The sequence below is a fragment of the Rhagoletis pomonella genome, unplaced genomic scaffold (genome assembly GCF_013731165.1).
Source record: "Rhagoletis pomonella isolate Grant_MI unplaced genomic scaffold, Rhpom_1.0 Rhpom_scaffold_00002, whole genome shotgun sequence".
NCBI lineage: Eukaryota > Metazoa > Arthropoda > Insecta > Diptera > Tephritidae > Rhagoletis > Rhagoletis pomonella.
Window position 1 is genome coordinate 88,749,566 of NW_023458556.1, and position 26,173 is coordinate 88,775,738.

The 26,173-nt window shown below is 35.0% G+C and overlaps 1 protein-coding gene across 1 annotated transcript in view; it reads left to right on the top strand.

The window, feature by feature from the left end:
- Positions 1-26,173, top strand: part of LOC118755845 (syntaxin-binding protein 5) — a gene marked incomplete at its 5' end in the record, with an annotated part of 814,838 nt that overhangs the window by 337,165 nt on the left and 451,500 nt on the right. The window contains 1 exon segment of the mRNA XM_036490656.1: positions 1,956-2,031. Coding sequence (XP_036346549.1) covers positions 1,956-2,031 — 76 coding nt within the window.

A 26,173-nucleotide genomic window follows, 5' to 3' on the forward strand; every position in this document is an offset into this window, starting at 1 on the left:
TTTGCAATAGATATTAAAATAATTCAACGATATTAATAGAAAGGTGCACACACATGCATTTACATATGTATGTACATACAAACGAGCACCAATTAGTTTTATTTAAAGAAATGGCGTGTCGTCTATTTCCGCTGTAGCAAACGTAGTACATAGGGCGACATCTAGATGTCATCTACCTCGCCCTATTCACTACAGCTGTCGCCCTATGCACTATGCTTTTTTATAGGAACTTTTCAAAGCTTTGCTTTGGTGTCGGACACACAACATTGAAATTTTCTGGATCCAAGTTGATGCAAGTTGATAAAAGCGTTGTAAAATGGAGCCCCGGTTTCGGTAGGACTCAAAGTCGCCCCGCGCTATAACGCCGGCGACTCAACGAGCGGTCAAGGCGGTTAAAAACCGCTGGGTGCAGAACACACCCCAGGCAGTCCCTGGAAAGGTCACCCAAACACAATCCCGCCGGTCAGAACAGTGTCCCCGTATCGGGATATGGATCGACCGATGTAGTACCTACACCAACACACTCGCGAGCCAAAACAACCGCCGATATACGTGTATAAACCCTCCTCAAAGTCTAGCCAAAAAGCCAGCAACTCACACAACAGGTTCCCCAGAGCAATTCGCTCGAGAAAGTGGTACCCGGTACACGTAATACGCGGCACACAGCACAACAATCCGCCAAAACAGGCAACCCGGCCCAAAATTACCACCGTAGAAGGCAGAAACCCCGAGCGGCAGTGCAGGAGCCCAAGAATTACCCTTTAAACGGCCACAGGAGCTTAAAAATACCAACTGGTCCCCAACTGGTCCGAAGATAAATAGTTTCGGTCTAGTTTCAAACTGGTTCCCAACTGTTTCCCGGACTGGTCCCACGAACTAGTTACCAACTGGGCCCAAAGTGGTTACCAACTGGTCCACCTATACCTGAAGTGGTCCACAAGTCACTTCACTTACAAAGCATTCGATTTAGTTGACAATAGTCACATGCATTTACATATGTATGTACATACAAACGAGCACCAATTAATTTTATTTAAAGAAATGGCGTGTCGTCTATTTCCGGTGTAGCAAACGTAGTACATAGGGCGACATCTAGATGTCATCTACCTCGCCCTATTCACTATGCTTTTTTATAGGAGCTTTCAAAGCTTTGTTTTGGTGTCGGACACACAACATTGAAAGTTTCTGGATCCACAACATTGAAAGTTTCTGGAACACAACATTGCAAGTTGATAAAAGCGTAAGCGTAATGTATATTTTAAAAAGCCGTTTTATGTAGTTTGTACGACCTTTTTGATGAATTATTGTTTGTATATTGTGAGTCAAACATAAATATAATAAACTATTAGTTCAGTAAAAAAAGGTGCACGAGTTTTGCTAAAAAACCAGTGTTTTCTTCCTCCTATAAAATTGGGCTTGCATCATATACGCGGTATTGCCTTTTGCGTATGCGCGGTATTGCACGCCAAGCGACGATATGAGCTGAGTACGCCCTAATTTTGGAACCAAGATTATCAAAAGAGTACAAATGTAGTTCATATGGCCTTAATGTTGAAGGAAGCTGATTTCAATATATTTGTTTTTTAAGAAGTATTATGGCTTAATTTATGTTATCACAACAAGTTGCAAAAACATCATTACACAAAGTATCAAAATAGAAATTAGTTTTTATTCTTTTTTTTTCTTTCCGCTCCCTTAGCATTGATTGACTGATATTATGCAGATATTGGCTGCATTTCTTTATTCATTCTGAACGTTTGGAATAAACTTTTTTGTTTATTTATTCTTTAGAACGTACCTGATGATATGGTGACGTATATTTCAAACGCATTCTGTTTATTCCGGCTGTGAAATGGGATTATCCGGAATGTATAAAGAAACGCAGCCATTGTTTCATATCAATTTGCATCATTTAAATAAATCGTCTTTTATTTTGTATTTTCCTATTTTTCCAGCTAAAGTTTCTAAGGAAGGGTCAGTAGAAAAATGTAAGCCCATTTATAAAGTCGATTTAAAAACGTCACAAACGGGGTGAGTAGTAAATAAATAGACCAAACACATCTTAATTTTTCCGATATACATACATACATATGTCAAATAAAAAAAAATATATTGAGCTTGCGGCCGATTGTATTTGAAAAGTTATTGTGGAAAAAACAACAATAGTTTATAAATGGTAGAAGTTATAGCTGCTATTTCCGAGATCACCATATTTTCTCATCAGACTTCTTCACTGGGATTCGACACAGCGACCCCAGCTTACAAAGCCAGTCTACCCACTGCGCTAAGTTCGCCTTATAAACTGTTGTCCACTTTTTTTATATATATCAAACCAACGAAAATCAAGGGAAGCTATTCTGCTGCTATTTAGACTTGATAATTTGGTTATTGTTGTTGTTGTTCTTTTTGTTTTTCTTTGTTAATTTCTATTTTTAGATTTTTAGCCTGAACGCGTGCTTGTCTTTGACTATTTGGGGTTTTTTTAGCCTTATAAATCATATTGAAGAATTGTTATTGAGCGTGAGGCCGTTTTTATTTGAAGAATTTATTGGTAAAACAGCTTCTCATAAACATAAACTCGCCGTTCGGAGTCGGCGTAAAACTGTAGGTCCCTCCCGTTTGTATGACAACATCAAGGCGCACGTCACAGATCGGAAGAGAAGCTCGGCCAAACACTATCATATGTGCAAGCGCCAATCTATTATTATGGTGGAAAAAACAACAGCATGATAAAAAAATTTTTAAAAGGTAGTTTCATTTCTTTTATCCGCCATGTTAGCTGTCTGACAGAAAACGTGTTTCGTATTTTTTGTTGTACCAACTTTTTCAAAAAAAAAAAAGTCCAGCTTTTGACGTTGGAAAAATAAAACCATGGAAAGCAAACATATAAGTAGAGAAATTTTCTAATATTTTTTAATAATTTTCTTCACAGCTATAAGAGCCATCGTACAGTTTCATAAGTAAAGTAACTCTTCTTCTTACCGTTTTTCCTGGCAGGCTGTAGGTGTGTTTTTGGTTAGTGCATTGTTCAATGTGTTAGTGTATTTTGAATAAATTGTAATAGAAATGGAAGAAATTATAATAGAAATGAAAGAAATTGTAAAAGATAAGAGCAAATGCCCCAAAACAGGCGATCTCAGCTGTAGGCATTTTTTGGCAATCAGCTGATAGTGTTTTTACTTAGGAAACTGTACGATGATAAGAGCCACCGCTCAGCACAGTCTTTATCGGCCGCCTATTTACATAGTTGGGGCTCGCTTGAAATATGTACATGAAGATGTATGGAGGTGCGCATACTTCACCAACTTAATCGCTCCGACTAATTAGTTGTGGTGCAATGGAAAGACTAGCGAATCCCGCTAAATCGGCGGCCGATAAATTCCGTGGTGTGCGATGGATACAAAACATTTGAAACAAGAACTATTGCCGTCGCATTTTCGTTTTTATGATTTTTATTCATGTGATTAGCAGTGACAAGTAAACACAATGGGGCGCATGACGGCTTCCGTCAGTTGTCATTTTGATTTGAAAATTATCATTCAAATCATGATACAATAATTTTTAGAAGGTAGTTTCACTTCTTCTTCTTATCAGCCATGTTAGCTATCTGACAGAAAACGTGTTTCGTATTTTTTGTTGTACCAACTTTTTCCAAAAAAAATCCAGCTTTTGATGTTGGAGGAATAAAACAAAGGAAAGCCAAACATATATGTAAGTAGAGAAATTTTCGAATATTTTTTAATAATTTTCTTCATAAAAAATTAACTGCTGCTTCCGTAGATATTGCAACACACGGAATAGATGTAAGGATGCAGCTATAAGAGCCACAGCATACCACAGACTTTATCGGCCGCCTATTTAAATAGTAGGGCTTGAAATATGTACATGAATATGTATGGAGGTTCAAATTAAATATTTTTTCGGTACGTGCGTGTATATAGATTTTCTGGAAATAAAAATGAATGAAAACATTTCCAAAGTTGTGAAAATAAAAATAAATAATAAAAAAAAAAACTTTCTAATATACCACGCTTTTATAAATGGACTAAAAAGTAGAAAATAATAATTCTCAGTCTCATAGAATTTGTTTTGAGTCATTATAAACAATTTATGAGATTGAAAATGAAAAGCGTGGGGCGCATGCAATACAAAGCATTAGATTTAATTGACAATAGTCAAACTACATAACATAGATCTAAAATTTCTACAGAGAAAGTACAAATTTGATAGCTTGAGATTTTAAGCGGTCGTTATTCATATATCCACGTACATATATATACTACCCTTCATATCAATTCTGGTCTATTACATGCGCCCCACGCTTTTCATTTTCAATCTCATAAATTGTTTATAATGACTTTTGCTAAAATTTCAAAATCAAAAGTTATCAAAACAAATTCTATTAGACTGAGAATTATTACTTTCTACTTTTTAGTCCATTTATAAAAGCGTTGTATATTAAAAAGCTTTTTTTATATTATTTATTTTCTACTTTTTAGTCTTGTCTGTATAAAATTTTGCAATAGATATTAAAATAATTCAACGTTATTAATAGATTGGTGCACACGCATGCATATACATATGTATGTACATTAGAGTGGCCTCTATGTTGTATGAAAAATGTACATAAATAAATACGTAATTGGTTTAAAAGCTTTCACGTGGCTCCTAGGGGTTCCGGGTTGAGCTTTTTCGACCAAAAATGTCGAAATTACACCAATTCCTTTGATTTTGCATTTCTTTTTTTTAACTGTGTATATTAGACTGCATCACTCCCCATACAAAAAAATCAGTACTATTTTTCCATTGGAATTATAAAATCTATTATATTTTAAGACTTCCACCAAAATATTTCGGAAAAATGTTAAGATTTAAGTGAGCGGGACCGATTTGAAAATACCTCAAAAAATGGAGTTTTTTATGAATAAAAATAGTTTCTTAAAGATTTTTTTTGAATAAACTCCCTCAAATGACAAAACGGTTTAAGCTTAAAAATTTTGCATCAAAATATTTAAAAAAAATTTAAAAAAAAATTTGAACGGAATCGTAATGAAATCTTTGATGCTGTTTTTTACCTTTTTTCAAAGATTGGTATAAGAAAAACTGAACTGAACCTAAACTCTTCCGATTTAGAATGAAAGAGAAAGGTAGGATGAACGAACGTCATTCAAAGTTGATGTGTTGGTGTTTGAAAAAAAGGACACGAATGACTTTTTTTCGCACAGAAATAAAAACAGTGTGAAAATACCTTTCTTCCGAAATCCCTTTGGCCCAGTTATTCAAGTTTTTCGTAAATCAATCTTTGAAAAAAGTAAAAAAACAGCACCAAAAATCTCATTCTTACGATTCCGTTGAAGAGATTTTTGAAAATTTTTATGCAGGTTTTTTAAGCTTAATCTGTGTTGTCATCTGAGGGGACTTTTCTCAAAAAGTTCTTAAAGAAACTATTTTTATTCATAAAAAACTCCATTTTTGGAGGTATTTTCAAATCGGTCCAGCTCACTTAAATCTTGATATTTTTCCGAAATATTTTGGTCTTAAAATATAATAGATTTTGTAATCCTGGCGGAAAACCCGCAACTTTTTTTGGTGATGCAGTCTAATGTATATATTAGAAAAATTCTACATTATGTTTTATTTAAAATGTACGTAAAATTACCTTTCCAGCAAGCTTTTGAAGTATTAAATCGGTTAAAAAAGCACAACACTATTCAACTTTAAAAAGAGTAATATTTAAAAAACCAGTTATCTCCAATAAACATTGGGCTTGGTTAGCAATTCGAAAATGATTGGAAAACCAATCTTTTTTCGAGTCTTACCTTCGATAACGAATGTGCAATATATTAGTATTCGATTCAAGAACTAAACCATTCTCCAGCAAAACGGCACCTTCGTTATCCATTGTATTTTCCCTTCGTTATGAATTCGATGAATCCGGCCCATTATCGAATTGAAATTTTATTTTATCGCTCTAAGTGTCTTATATTTTCCTTTGAGAATGAGCTGGATTTCACTTTCTCTCTTTTTACTATGGTTTAATTTTTTTTCGAACCCATTTCGAGTGTATTTCAAACTTACTCTGAACGTTGGAAAACCAAGGTTGGTTATGAGTTCGTTCTCAGTTCGATATGCATATTGGATATTGAAGGTAATTTTCGAACGTTCGTCAAAATGTTTATAGGGTCGTTTTTACATGAGGCGTTATATATGTATATGTATGCACGTTAGGGTGGCCCAAAATAAAGTAAAGTCAGAATTTCAATGCCGCCACCCCCTAGGATTGTTAAATACCGAAAAAATATACCACTATTTTTCATTTTGAAATCAAAAAATATTTAGAGAGTGCTCAAAGCGCTCAATTTTTTCCATTTATTTTATACTGGAAAAAAACAAGTTTTCGTAGAAACGGTATAGAGTTCTTGAAAATCAATATTTTTTGATCGAAGAACTCTACTTCTCCTCAGGAGACTTCCAATAATAATATCCAATTGTTTATTTAATAATGTTTTAATACTAACGATTTTTTATTGGTCCCCGATTGCATTATATATATAGGGTCTTTGGAGGACCTATAAAACTGGTAACTATTACCATTAAAAAATTCTTAAATAAACAATTGGGTATTATTGGGAATTTCCTAAAGAGAAACAGAGTTTTCAAGAGTTCTATACCATTTCTATGAAATCTGTTTTTTTCCCCATATAAAATACATGGCATACTTGGAGGTTTTTGAGCAGTCTTTAAATATTTTTTGATTTCTAAATAAAAAATAGGGGTATAACTTTTTTTGGTATAGAAAAATCCTATCAGGTGGCGGCATTAAAATTGTTTCACACAGTTGGTTGCGGTAATCGTATTAATGTTTGTTTTTTGTTAAAAATCAATGGTAGCATCAATTGTATTTTTTACACCGACTTTCACCGAATTTTATTCCACTCGCGTTTTGTAAAAAAATAATTGCAGAACTTGTTGCATGCTCGGCAACTTTGCGCCTTTGAGTTCACTTTCACATTTTCCAACTAAAAAAATTTTATAGTCATCGGATCAGAATTGTTTCCTGGATGAGCTTGCCGATGTTGAAGCCATTTTACCTCATTTTGAATTCGAGGCATTTCATGTCACCGCGGCCACCTCTGTGCGCGACCTCTAAGGATTTGGATGAAAGTTGAAGAGATTGAAGGTCTAGGTGACATGAATATACATACGTACAGCATATTCTGCCGATATGACGTAGGGTTGCCTATTTACACGGGACTTAAATTTTAAGAAAACGTCATACATACCTTTATTTAAAGTGCTGTATCTTGGAAACCTTTTAACGAAACTTAATGAAAAAAATTTATTTCTTCCGTCTTATTATGGGCTTTAATTATACATTTTTTACTTTAATGGGCAACGTATAAAAAACAAAAAAAAATTAAGTAAACATTTTTCGTTTTGATTTTTTTTTGGTTATAGCATTTTTTAAATTTTTTATTTTTACATAAAAGCATTGTCTATAATGTCAACTTTAAGTACCCAAATGGGCGTAATGGGCTACGTAGGCGTATGGACTCTAGATCGTCTAACGCTCGAGCAATATGATAAATAGACATTAAAATTTTATGAAATTGTATATTTTTGAAAGAGGAAAGGCGTGCAAAAAACAAAAACAGTTTGAATAAATCATTAACTTTACTACTGGGTCTGAAATCACGAATATGCCTTCAAGGAAATGACAGAATTGAACTTTGATGTAAGTTCACATGGGAAATGTGCTTACGACGGGATTGTAGGAAATTTTAAGCGACTAGCAGCTGGAGCAAGTAATCAGCTCCCGACGTCACATCAAATTCTTACACCCGAGGCCCTCTACCAATGGGGTGGGAATAATTTAGTGAAAACCAAGGTGCTGTATGCGTCCAAGAGTGACTACAACGCCGTTAAGCAAAAGCTTCAAGATAGATTCGCAAAGACACAATATATTGCAGGAACGCACAAATTTCATGCCTTTATACCCGAAACATCAACAACACTCATTGCAATCATAGCTAAATCGATGAAACACTCGATTAAAATTTCGATAGCAAAATCAATAATAATATTGGTAGCAAAATCTATTAGAAACTCGATAAAAATATCCATAACAAAATCGATAAAAATATCCATAACAAAATCGATAAATATCGATAACAAAATCGATAAATATCGATAAAAATATCGATAACAAAAACGATAAATATCAATAACAAAATCGAAAAACACCGATTACAAAATCGATAAATATCGATTACAAAATCGATAAATACCGATAGCAAAATCGATAATTATCAATGACAAAATCGATAACAAAATCGATAAATATTGATAACAAAATCGATAAATATCGAAAACAGAATCAATAAAAATATCGATAACAAAATCGATAAATATCTATAACAAAAACGATAAATATCAATAACAAAATCGAAAAATACCGATTACAAAATCGATAAATATCGATAACAAAATCGATAAATATCGATAACAAAATCGATAGATATCGATAACAAAATCGATGAATATCGATTACAAAATCGATAAACAACGATAGCAAAATTGAAAAATATCAACGACAAAATCGATAAAATCTATAGATATCGATAATAAAATCGATAAATATCGAAAACAGAATCGATAAAACTATCGATAACAAACTCGATAAATATCGATAACCAAATCGATAAAAATATCGATAACAAAATATCGATTACAAAATCGATAAAAATATCGTTAACAAAATCGATAAAAATATCAATTAATATGTCGATATGTTCCGAAAATATCGAAATTGATAAAAATATCGATAAAAATTTCGATAAAAAATCGATAACAAAACCGATAAAAAATAACGATTATTTTATCGATAAGTCCCGAGAATCCCGAAAATCTCTAAAATCCCAAAATAGTTTCCAGATTGAGTCTGTGTCTCTCTCTATATCCTTTCCTCTTTAATTACCTTTATTTTAATCTTCCTTCCTCTATCTTCATCTTTACTTTTATCGGTATCCTCATCCTCCTTTTTGTCTTTACTTTTATGTTTATCATTTTCTTAATCTACATATTCCCCTTCACCTTTGCCCTTATATATATAAGTAAAGTGTTTAAATTTAGTCTTCTTTTTGCCTTTATCTTTACGCACCTTTGTTTTTGTTTTTATTCTTACCTTTCCTTTTCTTTATCTATGTACGTAGTCACCTTTACTTTCGTTCTTGTGTTGGTCTTTTTCTAAGTGTTATTCTTTAACCTTTTATTAGCAAATTTTTTTTAAATTAATACCTTATGCATACACACAAGAACCACTTGTTTCAGCCCCAACCATTTCTGTTGCACCATTTCCGTTGCATCATTTCCGTTGCACCATTTCCGTGTGCAATTTCCTTTGAATTTGCCAATTTACTCCCAACCAACCAACCAACCGCCGCTAAAGAAGTTTCACTTCAAAAAAAGTTTAAATACTGGCTAAAAATGGAACTGCAGTACTTAAAATATCCTATAGAATTTAACATACATGCCCACATAACAGCGTTGCTCATCGTTGAGAGCGCCCTCTGCTGTTAATTCGTACGGAATACATCGCAAAGCAAGGGTTATGTATACATATACATACTTGCTAATGTTAACGTTAATGTTGATTCTTATTTTAAAAAAACAAATATGTATGTACAGTTCATGGAGAAATAATGTAGGCAATTATGTACGTAGAGTCGTTTATGTTGCCATAAGGAGCAACTAACATTGCTGTTAGCACTTACATTTGTATGTATATGCATATTATGTACATCATTAGCGCACACAAGGGGTGAGTTTTGGGGTTCAAACCCCCCCTAAAATACAATCTGTATCTTAAAGATAAGAATCCAGCTCTCAAGGAAATTATAAGAAATATTTATTATAATTTCTGTTGCTTGAAAAAGCGCTTTGCTTTCGCTGTAAATTTTCATGAGGGAATAAATATACGAGCATTTTTTTCTTGAGAGCTGCAAACTGATTTAAGAAATTTTGGTAGAAGCAAATTTCTTTTCTATTTCTCGTCCGTCGTTTTATATGAATTTTTCGTTTTTCTTGAGAGCTCAGTTAATTTTTTCGGTATTTGAAATATTAAAAAAATTTAGCAACCGTGAAAAATCACCATCTCTATCGAAAACCAGAAATCGAAAGAATGAACATAGAAGTGCAAAAATTCATGGAATCAATAAATTTATTTTTACTGACTCTTTTTTAAAATTTTATATTAGGTACTTTTGAAAGTTGAGCGCATCTTGAGTTTATAGAGCTTTTTATTAAGCAAGTAGTTTTTAAGGAAAGAACACAACCGACTTCAATTCTCATATTCAAATTTAGGGGTACCGTTAATTTCTTCATGATCCAATCATCGGATCTCTAAAACAAATTTCGGGACGACCTTAAGGTACTATCTTTCTAATAAAAAAAGGATTATTGAAAACGGTTCACTTGGTCCAAAGTTATGTATTCCGGCGAGATGATAACCTCCCTTTTTTTGAAGTCGGTTAAAAGCGTTTGAGTTCTGTTAAGCCCTGTATGCAGCTCTCAAGAAAACGGTCAAGAAAAAATTGCCATTATTTCGCGTGTGTGTCCAAGGAATTTTGACATTTTTGATACCTCACAGCCTGTTGCCTCACTCTTTCCCCAAGAAACAATGGAACGGGCATATATTTCTGTTGCAAGCCTGGGTTGCCTTGTGCTCTTTTTTCACAAAAAACTTTAGAAAACCGTACTAGAAAACGTAGTAAATTTCTTAAGAACTGCGTACTGCCTTAAGGAAATTTGACTCAAGACAATTTCTTAGCCATTTCTTGTACGTCATTTTATATGGAGTTTTTGCTTTTCTTGAGAGCTGCATACAGGCCTTAAATCTGTAAATAAAGTGCAGTTTATGTATTTTAAAACGTTTATTTATTTATTACATACTGTACATAAAACTTGCATAAATGTATTTTAAAGAGGGTATTATCTGAAGCAAATTTTCAGTATTTTACGGTGATATATCTTCAGAAATATAAAACCCCCCCTAAAATATATTCCTGGGTGCGCCCCTGATGTACATACATATGTATGTATATAACTACGCATAAAAACCCTGTTGCTATGTTTTTACAACGCTTTTATCAACATGAAATGTTGTGTGTCCAGACCACCATTTATACTATAAATGTAGCCAAGCTATTTATGGCAAATTCTAGATATCAACCTAGTCTAGATATCAACCTCGTTGTAGGCATCATATCAAAGAGATACAACTAGAAACTCTAGATGTCGCCCTGCCAGAAGAAGTTAAATATTCGCCTAAATGTATGCACTATTTAGATACGCCACAGCGGCACGCCATTTCTTTAAATGAAATTAACTGCTGCTATATGTATGTATGTACATGTGTATGTTTATACTAAACGTGAGCAAACAACATTTTGCTTGCATTGTCTTCTGTTCTCTTTTCACTGCAAGTTGAATTATTTTAATATCTATTGCAAAATTTTATACAGACAAGACTAAAAAGTAGAAAATAAATAAAATAAACAACTTTTTAATATACAACGCTTTTATAAACAGACTAAAAATTAGAAAATAATATTTCTCAGTCCCATAGAATTTGTTTTGATAACTTTTGATTCTGAAATTTTAGCAGAAGTCATTATAAACCATGTATGAGATTGAAAATGAAAAGTGTTAGGCGCATGTAATAGACCTGAATTGATATGAATTGATATGTATGAATGTGGGTATATGAATAACGACCGCTTAAAATCGATCTCAAATTTGTACTTTCTCTGTAGAAATTTTTGGTCTATGTTATGTAGTTTGACTATTGTCAATTAAATCTAATGACTAAGAGATATTATTTTCTAGTTTTTAGTCCGTTTATAAAAGCATTGTATATTAAAAAGTTTTTTATTTTATTTATTTTGTACGTAAGTGAGCGCAATATTGAAAGCAGCAACTCTTATCCATCTATGTATATCGCAAAGCTCGAGAACGGTTGAACCGTTTTTTTTAAATTTCGGACACCTGCTGCAGACGTTCAGAGGATATTTATCGGCTAACAAAAATCGCGATATATAAAGGGGGCGTGACACCTCCCATACAAATCAAATTTTTCATACTCCATATCTCTGGAAATGTTCATGGTAGAGGTCTGGAACTTGGTATGGAGATATATGAAATTCATGGCATACTCTAGGAGTAAAATTTGAGCTATTGGAAAAGGAGGACGTGGCACCTCACATACAAACCGAATTTTTCATACTGCATATCTCTGGAAGTGTTCATGGTAGAGTACTGGAACTTGGTATTGGCGCAAATGAAATTGATCGAATGCTCTTGGAGAAAAATTGGACCTATTGGAAAAGAGGGCGTGGCACCTCCCTTTCAAACCGAATTTTTCATACTGCATATCTCTGGAAGTATTTATGGTAGAGTATTGGAACTTGGTATGAAGATATATGAAATCAATCTTGGATAAAAATTGGAAGTATTGGAAAAGGGCGCGTGGCACTTCCTCTGGCACATCTCTGGAAATGTTCATGGTAGAGTACTGAAACTAAAATCAATCGCATACTCTTGCAGAAGAATTGGAGCTGTTGGAAAAGAGGGCGCGGTACCTCCCATACAACCCGAATATTTCATACTGCATATTTCTGGAAGAGTTCATGGTAAAATTTTTGAACTTGGTAAGGAAGTATATGAAATCAATCACATACTCATGGAGAAAAATTGGAGATATTGGAAAAGCGCGTGGCAGCTCCTATACAAACTGAAATTGTCATACTGTATATCTCTGGAAATGTTCATGGTAGAGTACTGGAACTTGGTATAGAGATATATGATATCAATCGCAAACTCATGAAGAAAAATTCGGACTATTTGAAAAGGTGGCGTGGCACCTCCCATACAAACCGAATTTTTCTTATTGCATATCTCTAGAATTGTTCTTGGTAGAGTACTGGAACTTGGTGTGGTGATATATGAAATTAATCGCATAGTCACGGAGAAAATATGAAGCTATTGGAGAAGGGGACGTGGCACCTACCTTCAAGCCGAATTTCATACTGCATTTCTCTAGAAATGTTCATAGTACAGTACTAGTACACTTCGTATGGAGATATTGGAAATTAATCCCATACTCATTGAGAAAAATGGGCTCTTTGAAAAGAGGGCGTGGAAAAATACAAACATACTGACTTTTACTTATATTTGAATGTGTAAATAATTCTTCCGTAGGTATATTTGTGAGTGAAATCCTCAATGGCTGGAGGGATTTTAACAAAGTTTTGTGTGTTTGTTTGAGTGGGTTTCTGGATAGTTTAGTTTCACAATTTAATCCGCCAGTTCTCGCTGGAGTTGAGTTATTACTTAAAATATTTTTTATTATCTGATTTGGCGTATATTCAAAGCATGTATTGGAAACGGTAAGGGTAGTCCAATTGCCAGGGTGTGCTGAGGTCGAGTTATTACTAAAAATCGACATGTAAGAAAAGGTGCCGAGCATGTCAGACTAAAGCGACCTGTTGAACCATTGAGAATATCGAACTCTCGTGTGCTACGTTTGGGCCAATGGATGTGATTTGCCAACATTATTATGCGTTAAAGCTTCATTCGGAGACACCAGCAGTGGAATTCTGACAATCGCCAGTGGCTCCTAAAAGCACGCAACATAAAAGTAACAGATGCAATGTGTATTCAACTAACGCTGGTAGTATGAGGAGCATTTAACTAGGTGGTGTATGTTCTTAGGCACGCCTGCTATTCTTTTGGAGATTTTTAGCGATCAAAATTAGCGATAGCGAATGCTGGAATCCGGCTTCAGCGTTGAGTTGTGCAGTGGTAAATCTCAAATCACCACCTGTCGAAATACCTTAAAAGCCAGTTTCATGAAAGCAATTTAATGAAAATTTATTTTTTTAATTGAATTTAATATAGAACCTGACAGAAAAAAATCATTTTTCACTTAAATTACTTTCGCGAAACTGGCTTTTAAGGTATTTCATCTCAGTCTATATATGTATATTGATTTCTGTGGAACAAGGATATGCATTCATTTTGAAATTGCAACCAACTATAAGATAAAGTTTCTAGGGCACATTCACCATAGATCCGGATCATTGTTGCTAGAGGTCGGAAACTATCGGTAGTCCTCACTATCCATAGTGTGATATTTTTTTACAAACCATTGATAGACTATCGATAGTTACGATAGTTTTCTTTGGAATTGCTGCTTGTAGATCCCTATTTATTTTTAATAATTATATGTACATAGTGCATATTATTTTAATCCTGTCTAACAACCATTTATTTTTGTTCAAAAATACCAGAACGTCCACTTGCTTTGGCTTTAAGCGAGAACGCCGTTCGCTGATTATCATCCCCGGTCTTGCTGAATATTCGCTCTGGTTCTACCGATCTTGCAGGAATACAAAAATATTTCAGCGCGCAGATTTTCGGTTGTGAGCTATAAAACGAAAATTTAAGTCGTTCCACTTATGAAGCAATTTATAATACTCTAATTCAACAATTACATTCCAATACAGCAGTGGATCAGCATCTTTTGCAATATTGTTGTTTTCAAAATATTGGCGCATTGAAATTATGGCACCTACTCTTGACGATTTTTTCGTATCATCAAGCCGCTTGTCAACAAAATCGAAAAAGGACGTGCTTTGGCCACTGCTAGTCAGTGATCGGACTTCTACCACATTGTGGTAGATCTGCCACTTTTTTGAGCATCTACCACTCAAGGTCTGAAATATACCACATATTCGCGTTTTTGAGTAGTTTTATTTTTGCTTGACATAATTTTCTTAATTTTAAGAGCAAAAATTGTCCAACACTAAACACTATATGGTAACAAAAATTATATAATACAAGATTCCGCATTCCGCAAGTAAAAGTAAACAAATCCGAATGGGAGGATAAAATAAGCTGTAAAATGGTAAATTTTCTCAGTAATCAATTTTTCGACAGAAAACGCGGTTTTATTGTGTTAAATTACAAAATATATGATTTATAAAAGGAATTAATAGCGAAAATGTTATAAAAACGGCGATTTTTGTGAAAGTATTAGCAAATTTAAGTGCATGTAAGGTTTCTGAGGCGTTGTTTACTTTTACTTGAGAATTGTAAAAATCGACAAATCCCAACTGGCTGTTTCTGGAACGTGCCACATTTGTTCGCTAGTTCGTGATGTGATAAAAAGAAAAGCTGGCAGCTCTCCGCAAGGTTGCAGAAGTCTCTTAAAATATGTTCGAAAAATATGTTAATATGGAAGGAACTGCTTTACATTTTCAAGGAAAAAAATTGCCAAAACTCAACGCAATTCTTAGGAACTTCAACTTTGCACTTTATTATACTAAAATTAAATTTTTTTAGAGTCTAATTAAAAAGTTTGCCGTTTGGGTGAAACCTTGCAGAATTTTTTTAATTTTTGTAGAAAGTTTGATGCAAAACCAAAGATCTACCACATTTTTTTGAAATCTACCACATTTTTTTCCAGATTCTACCACACAGAATTTTTCTAAAGTCCGATCACTGCTGCTAGTGGAAAGCGTTTCCGAAATATCTTTTTAATTTTAGCGTTGTGTGTAGCGCATATATGTTGCACCTCATCCTCAAGTTTTTTCGTAGCGGCTTATCCACTGGCAGCCAGGTGGAAGCCTTCCTTTTTGAATCAATGTAGTTTGGGAATCTAGCAATTTTCGGTGAATGCCATATCTAAACGAACTCGCTATTGAGAATATATTGATTATAAGCATATTTTCTGCCATTACCTTTTCCGTCGCCTCAGTAAATAATTTCAAAAGACCATTCAAATCGTTCAATATCAGTGGTTCCTATGCAGTTACAGGAGATGGGGCTTTAACCGTAGATAGAAGCACTTACTGATCTTACATTTTTTTTCCAATTTAGAAATTTCCTCCGAAGCGTTGAGGGCATCTTGCACAAGTACGTTCAGTGCGTGAGTAACACACGGCATGTGGCGTTTTTCTAGTAGGTTGCATGCACATATCATTGCATTTGCGTTATCAGTGACAATGCAACTGACTTTTTCGAAAATAGACCAGTTTCTTAAAACGAATTTCAATGAGTTCGATATGTTTGTAGATAAAACCGCTGACCTCAGCAAAAAATTATCATCAATAAAATGACACGTTACGGTTATACAATTTTCGTTGGCCAAAGAAGTCCAGCCATCGCAAGTTATGCTAACGTGACGCACCTCCGATAGAATGGCTTTCAATTTTTGCTCAGCCAAATCATACCGGTTTTTTAATAAAACGTTTTTCAAAGTTTTGGCGCTTGGCACAGGGTTACCACTGAAAAACTTTCTTTCCTACCAAGATAGGGTTCAAAAGCCAAAAAACGGCGTTTGACGACTGTAAATAAATTTGTTTGCTGGTTTTTATACTTAAAATAGGATTTCCAGGTAAACAGAAAGATCAGAATAATAGCTAGTAGATATATACATAGCACACATAAAAAGTGGGTGTGTGCTTTTAAGCAGACCTACGTACCGATATGTAATTCGACCCTTTGAACGCGAATCTGAGATCCGTTTGACTTGTACGCCCTCAAAGTTTCGAATAAATTGCGAAAAACCAAAAAAATTGGCAAAAAATTCGCATAGTTTATAGTTCTAATAAAGCCTTCGGAGTAAATGACGTGAAAAATCGCACGGTTAGGCTTGCCAAATGTCCGGGTGTAGGAGCCGCCGGGCTGAGGAAAAATCTACGCGCTGCAGGTTTGCCATTAATTTCTTCAAGTTTCGGTTAAAAACTTTGAGATCTTGCGATTTAATGGAAACAATAAGTTGGTTTCTTTTTAATTTTCGTGTGTGATAAAAAATGAAATATTCTGTAAACACGTACATTTGTTATGTAGTATGCATTTGAATCGCTCTTCTAATGCCATTTAAAATATTTAAACAACCTTGTCATTGTTGAATCTATTAGCGATTCGCCACTGCATTTCAAAGAAAAATATCTGGTTTATAAACCTGCCTTTACGTCTGTCAAATCAATTACTTGATATCCCTTTAGATACCCAGTGGATGCAACTTTTTATAGCGCATACGGAGTTCAGAGAATCGCCGAAGGTAATTGCTGAAATTCTGCCTATGCCAGTAAGCAACGAGATTTTTTATGGTTGGACTCATCCAAGAAACAGATTGAGGGTAAAACTTATATTGTCCCAATTTTTGCCTACCCACAGTGCTAACAAAGTGACAACAAAAAAAGATGTTTTCTGTTTTATAAGCAAAGGAACCTACCAAAATTTTAAGCGTCCTACCATCCTACCAACGAGAACAAAACCTTAAAAATTTTGTAGGAAAAGCCCAAAACGGCAACCCTAGCTGTGCATTACATACCTAAACTAAAACATACTAAAACGCGAATCAAGTGTTTAAAGCCTTTATCTTCGACAACATTTAAAGGCTGATAATCCTCTGCAACCATTTTAGCTAAAGCGCAATCGATGTCTTGCTTTCGTTTCGAGGTTTTGTCATATTCCTCTGCTCCCGTGAAATATGATGCAACAGATCTTATACTGGACTGCCGGCTACTAGACGCTTCATCCACGTCCGAATCCCCACTCCGCACATTTGGATGAAACCGTTTTAAATGGTCTCTTAAATTGCTAGTATTTCCGCTGGTTTTGTACTCCTTTCCGCATGTTAAGCACTTCGCCTATTTTTTGTCGTTTGACTTAGCGAAGTAGTTCCAAACCTGCACGTAAAAATTCATTGCCAATTACCATTTATATATGCAAGTTATAAATTTTTAGCTCATTTAATAATTTCAGTTAAAAACCTTGGAAATTCTTATTTTTCGTTTGGTTTGCGAGCTACTGCTTTTCGTGGCACTCTCCCCAGAATCGCTTGAACAGTTGCTGCTATTAACAAGATCTTCCGGATTAATCTGGAATAAATTAATAGATATTCTACTCTTCTTCTTCTTTTTTGGCGCTGTAACCGCCTAAGCGATTTTGGCCGAGTTCAGAAAAGCACGCCAGTCGTTTCTCCTCTGTGCCAACTGACGCCAATTGGAAACGCCAAGTGAAGCCAAGTCCTTCTCCACCTGATCTTTCCATCGCAGTGGGGGCCTCCCTCTTCCTCTGCTACCACCAGCGGGTTCCGAGTTGAATACTTTCAGAGCTGGAGCGTCGGTGTCCATTCGAACGACATGACCAAGCCAGCGGAGCCAGCTGTATTTTAATTCGCTGCACTATGTCCATATCGTTGTAAAGCTCATACAGCTCATCGTTCCATCGTCTGCGGTACTCGCCGTCGCCAACGCGTAAAGGACCGTATATCTTTTGCAAAATCTTTCTCTCAAAGACCCCAAGAGCCGCCTCATCGGATGTTGTCATTGTCCATGCTTCTGCGCCATATACCAGCACGGGCATGATGAGTGACTTATAGAGCGTGGTTTTCGTACGTCGAGAGAGGACTTTACTCCTGAATTGCCTACTCAGTCCAAAGTAGCACTTGTTGGCAAGAGTGATTCTACGTTGGATTTCAATGCTGACATTATTATCGGTGTTAATGCTGGTTCCCAAGTAAACGAAATTCTCTACTTTCTCGAAATTGTAACTGTCAACAGTGACGTGGGTGCCAAGGCACGAATGTGCTGACTGTTTGTTTGATGACAGGAGATACTTCGTCTTGTCCTCGTTTACCACCATACGCTTTGCTTCCCTATCCAACTTGGAAAAGGCAGAACAGACTTCGCGGTTTTTGTTACCGATGATGTCGATGTCATCGGCATAAGCCAGCAATTGCACGCTCTTGTAGTAATTATAGATATTCTACACTTCATTTTAATATTTTCTTAATTGATTACACATATTTACCTTTTTTGTTTCGCTTTATATATTTATAAATTTTCAATTTCATTCGTACACATACATAAGTATGTATCAACCACACCGAACGTACGCGTTTTAAACAATTTCTCAATTGAAGACGGTTCCTTGAATTATTTCTGACACTTTCAAATTAACGAGTTCCAAAATGTCGATAGTATAAACCATAGTCTACACCCTCGATAGTCATGATAGTCTGAAACCATCGATAGTGTCGATAGTGCTATCGATAGTTTCCGACCTCTAATTGTTGCCACCAGGGATCTTCCCATGGACATAACACATTTTGTTCGGTTATTTAAGGCGGCAAACGACCACCAACCATAGTCTTAGCCGATGAATGTGCCAGTACAAATCATAAATGTAGATTGTTGGAGAAACTGTTGGACCAAAATGTTTAAATTAAAAATCTAATTTTGGGCGGGACGAAGTTCGCCGGGTCTGTTACCGGCCGTCTCCACAGGATAAAATTTTTGCTTCCCAGCTGTCATTTTGGTCGCTAGATATAAGTTATATCAGTGGCAATATTTGTGTAGGCTTTTTATATCTTGATATAAGCATTTGTAAGATAGCTTTGAAAATGTATTTTTGCCGGATTTAATCGCTTAAAAAATTTAGGCTATTTTACATCTAAGTACATAATTACAAATATTTTAACAGGAAACAGCTCAATTTTGTAATTAGCTTTTTAAACTGATATAAAATAAAGACAGCTATTTTTCTTTGGTTAAAACACAAATTTATTCTTATTTCTAGTATCCGTACTAAAGCAAGACTACAAAACTAGTTTGTTAGGATATTTAAATTAATGGTATCTAATAAAATCCCGAAATCCCGGCTTTACCAATTTAAGATCCCGAAATCCCGGGATTAACAAAATGGTCCGCGATTGGATGCCTCAGTCAGGAGTTGAAGACTTGCTCTAGCTGCTAGTCTCTTAAAATTTCCTCCAATCCCGTCGCAAACAAGTTCAATTCTGCCATTTCCATGAAGGGATTTTTTATATATTTCAGACCCTTTAGTAAAGTTAATATGATTCGTTCATATTGTTTTTGTTTTTACACAGCTTTCCTCTTTCAAAAATATACAATTTCATAAAATTTCAATGTCTATTTATCATATTGCTGGAGCGTTAGACGATCTAGAGTCCATACGCCTAAGTAGCCCATTACGCCCATTTGGGTACTTAAGGTTGACATTATAGACAATATTTTTATGTAAAACTAAAACTTTTAAAAAAATGCTATAATAAAAAAAAATCAAAAAAAAAATGTTTACTTTTTTTTTTATACGTTGCACATTAATGTAAAAAATGTATAATTAAAGCCATTAAGTGTCGTTAAAAGGTTTCCAAGATACGGCACTTTAAAGAAAGTATGTATGACGTTTTCTTAAAATTTAAGTCCCGTGTAAATAGACAACCCTACGTCATATCGGCAAAATATGCTGCACGTATATTCATGTCACCTAGACCTTAAATCTCTTCAACTTTCGTCGAAATCGTTGGAGGTCGCGCACAGAGGTGGCTGCGGTGACATGAAATGCCTCATTCATGAAATGAAGAATTCATTGATTCTGCCGCATAAACGTATAGTCTAAGATCCGACAAAGGCACGACCTTCACCTATCTGTCTAATGGATGAAGTCTTTTTTCTATGAAATTTAACGTGTTAATAAATATTTTACGAGTGGGTTGGCTGAAAAAATCCTGGCCAGGATATTTTTAATTAAATATTCAAAAATTATTATTTTTTTTTAATTTTGTACTCATTTGTTTAATGTACAAATTATATACCAATCAAAAGTATTAGGCCAATAGAATGTGAAAACTTGTCTATTTTTTTCCTGGCCTACATATCGGGTTGGCAGGTATGAACAGGTAGGTAATATTAGTAATTAGTAATTAGTAATTTTCACTCATCTGTTTAACACATTCCAGAGACTTTATGCTTTCGATAGGTTTATATGTAATTTGTTCATTAAACAAATGAGTGCAAAATTAAAGAAATATTAATAATTTTTGAATATTTAATTAAAAATATGATGGCCAGGATTTTTCAGCCAACCCACTCGCGAAATTTTTTCCTGACACGTTAAATTTCATACAAAATAGATTTCATCTATTAAAACGGTAGTGAAGAACCTTCATTTGCCTCACACCAAGCGAGACCAATTCCATACGCACTTCATAAGATATTTGAAGAAGAGGCTAAACGACTAACTGATTTAGGGATTTAGAAGCCACCGTTTGGTGTAGCCAGTGCACCTGCAATTTTTCAACGTTTGATTGAACAAACAATTAGTGGAATTCCTGGTTGTGTTAATTATTTAGACGATATTATTTGCACAGGCGAAACCGATGAGGAACATGTTCGCAATCTTAGGTTACTATTGCACAGATTATATGAAAGTGGATTTTGTTGTAATCTTGATAAATGTTCATTTATGCAAAGTAAAGTTGAGTACTTGGGTCATATAATAAGCGCATCTGGTATACAACAGTCAAAGGATCGAACAGAAGCAATCTGGAAAATACCATATCCAAAAAATTAAGAAGAATTACAGTCATTGGGAAAGTTAATTACTATTGTTCATTTATTAAGAATTACTCAGAGATTGCTGCGTATGGTCGAAAGTTTATTCTAGTAACTGATCATAAGCCTCTGGCATCTGGGCAATAATTTTGTCAGGATACGATTATTAAATTTTATATAAAAGTACAAAATTACATGGAAATGCTGACACACTTTCACGTCTTCCAAGTCAAGATAACTCTGAGCCTGATCAACATGATATCATATATGAAATCAATCTAGTAGAAAACATAAAAAATTTGCCAATTGATGTTCAAATTGCAGAACAAATAAAGAGGGATGCAGTTTTAAGTAAAGTTTGCCAGTACATAAAACACGGCTGGCCTGCCATGGTAAATGATAAGGAGATATTACCTTATTTTAATCATCGCTTTGGTTTTACCATTATTAAAGATGTTATAGTTCTTCAAACTGATTTCAATAGAATTGTAATTCTAAGACAAATCCGACGAAGGACACTGGGGTATTGTCCGCACAAAGCAAATATCTCGCCGTTATTGCTGGTGGCCTAAGATCGATAAGGATATAGAAGAAGTTGTATCAACATGTTCATCATGCAACAGTTACAGATCAGATCCATCTAAAGAATTTTCTACATGGCCTGCAGCATCATCGCCTTAAGAAAGAATACACTTGGATTTCGCAGGTCCTTTCGAAAACCATATGTGGTTAATTTGCGTTGACTCTTTCTCACAATTTCCATTTGTCATGAAAATGGAGAATATTTCAGCAACTTCAACTATAAAAGCCTTGCAAAAAATTTTTTCTATGAAAGGTCTACCTCAGACTATTGTTACAGATAATGGAACACAATTCACCTCTCAGGAATTTGCGAAATTCTGCACAGTTCATAGTATTAAGCATTTAACATCTGCCGTTTTTCATCCAGCCTCAAATGGACAAGCGGAGAGATTTGTAAGGACATTCAAGACCGCCATGAAAAAAATATTGGCTGATGGTAAAAACTTTAATGATGCCCTGTTAACACATCGTACAGATCCACACCAACTCTAAAAGGGAAGTCACCATCGGAGTTATTACATAATCGTCAACCACACTTTTGCAACCATCTAGAGTCTCTAAGCCTACTTCAATGGATGAAAAAACAAAAGTTGTAGCTAATCAAAAGGTTTATTTTCTAAATTTTTACAGAGGAAGTAAATCATGGAGAAAAGGAGTAATTGTGAAACCCATCTGAAGAATAATGTACCTCATAGACACAGAAATGGGAAGAAGGATAAAACGGGAAAATCAATTTCATCTGCGATGCCTTCTCCAATAACTTCCGTTCTAACTGATTATACGAGTTCTGCATTTCAACGTCGTTCTTCTCCACAAGATTTTTTAAGGTCATCTGTAATTCTGTGAAAGACTGTCAACCTGTGCGGACGTGTTTTTTAATCGAGAAATTATTAAGAATAATATTTCACGTAAGGCAAAGAAAAAAAGAACAAGACCAATGCGAAAAGACAATACTAATACTAAGCATAAATAAGCTTTCTGCTTATTTGCCTATAATTATAAACTACCTTTTCTGAATTTTCGCAATGCCGCGAGAAATTAAACTAAATGTGCCAACATACAATAAAATAAAAGCAGCTCCGGCCCCACCGCGCTTACCGAATAGTGAAACAAGCACCAAGTGCAGTGAAATAAACCTTGCCGTAATAGAAGCTGACCGAAAGCATCCAGCTGATCGACGAAATGCTTACTTTTCGTTCGTTTCCCCCACAAACAATGCTGATCGCGATAAATCGTTCTCTCCCTCCCCCCCCCAAACATCGTGCATTACATCTTGGCATGCACAGTCGCCAATGTCTCTGGTAGACCAAGTTGTTCTAACGCAACAACAAAGCACTAGCTTAGCAACAAGCACAGTAAAAACAGTGAGCGCAGCTCTCACAACAACGACTATAACCACGACTTAAGCAATGACAGTGGTTTCAGAGCGCAGTTCACCCACACCTGCACAAACGGGAATATCGGCACCAGCCCAAGCCAAGCAACGCATCGCAGAGCAAGTTGACCTACTTAATCCAACAACCCGTACATTGACTCAAACGGGCATTGATAGGTACATACAACCCCCCTATTATGAATTTTCATACGATAGACGATAAACGCTTGCAAGTGTATCGTATAAAATGAGATTTCGTATTATGGTTTCCACACGCCCGATAGATGTACTATTGTGAATAACAGTGGTATTTGTTAACTATTTGTTGTGAATTTAAATGAAAAAGCTGTTCTTGTCTAGATAATATATTTTCATAGCGAACATTTTGAACTTCAAAGTCGCGAAAATTTCCATAAGCCATACAAAATTAAGATAAAACATGTTTCCGTCAACCCCAAATGCGTTTTATATAAATTCAAATTGATGAAACTCGCATAGAGAATACAGTAAGCAGGCAATTGAGAGATGCTTCCAATCCTCTGGAGAAGAACTCGATAATGTAAGTAACAGGAATGAGTTTTATTTGTGAATTATTAAAAACAATTCTTTAGATTTCAGAGAAACTTTCGACTTTCGAAAGAAACTGTTACATATCGATGGCTGAGAGGAAGATCGACCTATCTCGGCAGCCAGTTCTAAAACATTCTATCTCAAAAAACTTTTCTAGAACGCCCCATTTCAGAATTCGTTTTAAAAACGCCCTATCTCAGCTGCCGATCCAAAAACGCCCTATCTCAGCATATTTTCAATACATTTTGAAGTGAGATAGGGCGTTTTTGAACCGAATTTTGAGATAGGGTGTTTTTCAATAAAATTCTGAAATAGGGCGTTCTTGAAAAGTTTTTTGAGATAGAGCGTTTTCGAACTGGCAGCCGAGATAGGTCGATCTTCCACTCAGCCATCGATATGTTCTAACAGAAGTAGAGAACGAGCTGTGCCCACGTAAAAAACGCCATCCATACCGAATATATTAAAGGTTTTCACAAATCTGATATTTCTTTCTCAGGGATCATACCAACAGAGTGTTGCAACGAGGCGTTATTGGATTACCCCAACCTAAGGTTTCTACTGTGTTTATAAAAATGTGCATTCTTCAAACCGAATTCATCAATAAACCAGTGCTTGGAAGTTTGAAATCTTTGTTTTGAATTAAAGCTCAATCCTTTGACTAAACGTGTATGTTAAAGTTTTTAGATTCGGGTCACGCCTTTGGACACAACAATCCAAAATTCTTGTACAAGTAACTAAACCGTACCCCTTTGAGAAGCAACACGATCAACTTTGTTTTTTTCTCGCAATTTTTGTCCTGAAAAATTGCAGTATTTTGTTCAAATCGTTTCCATAATTTCATGTTATTCATTTTAATACTTACATCCCTTTAATCTTGTTAAATTGTATCGTATCGTGTAAAAATGGACAACCGCCTGCAAGCGTAAGAAATTTAACAGCTGATACGATAGCTATCGTATGGTAATACCAAAATTTAACGTTAAACGGCACTTATCGAATTTCATACGCTAGAATTTAATTCGTAATACGGCACAACAGAATGCAAGCAAGAAAACTAAGCCCACAGCAGCAAAAAATTGCAATACGTCAAAAATTGCAAAAACGAAAAGCACTGTCATTAACCCTCTACTGTGAAATAAGTTTGCGATTCTGGACAATGAATGTGACAAAGAGCCGAATGAAGTTTCCAAAGCCAAACCCAAACCGCCCCCAATTTATTTACGAGAGAAAAACTGTAGTGAGCTCGTAAATAAATTAATTCAGCTTATTGGAGACAATACGTTCCACGTAACGTCAATTACCAAGGGCAACATTAAAGGGACCGAACATCAGATTCTAACTGAAGAAAATTGCCGGTTGGTAACCAAACACCTTAATGACGATAAGAAAAACTTCTATACGTACCAGCTCAAAAGCAGCAAAGGACTGCAAGTAGTAATAAAAGGTATAGGCCCTTATTATGAGTTGCATTCGATTTTCGATCTTCGCTGGTTATCGAAGATCGAAAGTGAAATTCGTATTATGAGCTATGCAACCGTGTCGAAATTTTCGTTGAGTATCGAATTTTCTGTCGAACAGAATTTTGCATTCGATGGGGTAGCGAAGTGTTAGAAAATTGTGAAAAATGTATGATTTTGCATTTGTTTTCTTACTTTTTGGCGAGTAGACACTAATTTTAAAAATTTGTTTATCAATTTCATGCAGTTTTAACGTCGTGAATACAAAACACAAGCTCGAAAGGCTGCTTTTACTTGTGAAAGAAAATCCCAATACTCAGTTGGCACGATCTCTGAGAACAAATCATAGAGCTGTGGATAGTTTTAAAATATTTTAAATAGATTTGGCTCAAAAACGCCTCTTTAGACAGTCGGAAGTTTTAGTAAATCTGTAGACAAATTTCTTAAATATATTTTATGTCAAAATATATTGTAAAGACTACACTTAAACTCTCTTAAACATTTACTACTCCTGGTCAGTTCACTAAACTCTCATCCTCTGACGAATCGAAGAACCCCAGAACTTCGTTGTACTAATTTTTACCACGTTTTTATAAACTTGCTTTCTTTTTTATTTCATTTTAATTTGCACAAATTTACATAAATATGTATAAGCACACTATTTAGTTTGCTCGATTTGTAAACAAAGCTTCTCAGCGGTGAAAAATATACTATTGTGAACAACATAAACGAGCGAAGTTCACAATAGCGCTATTCTTCAT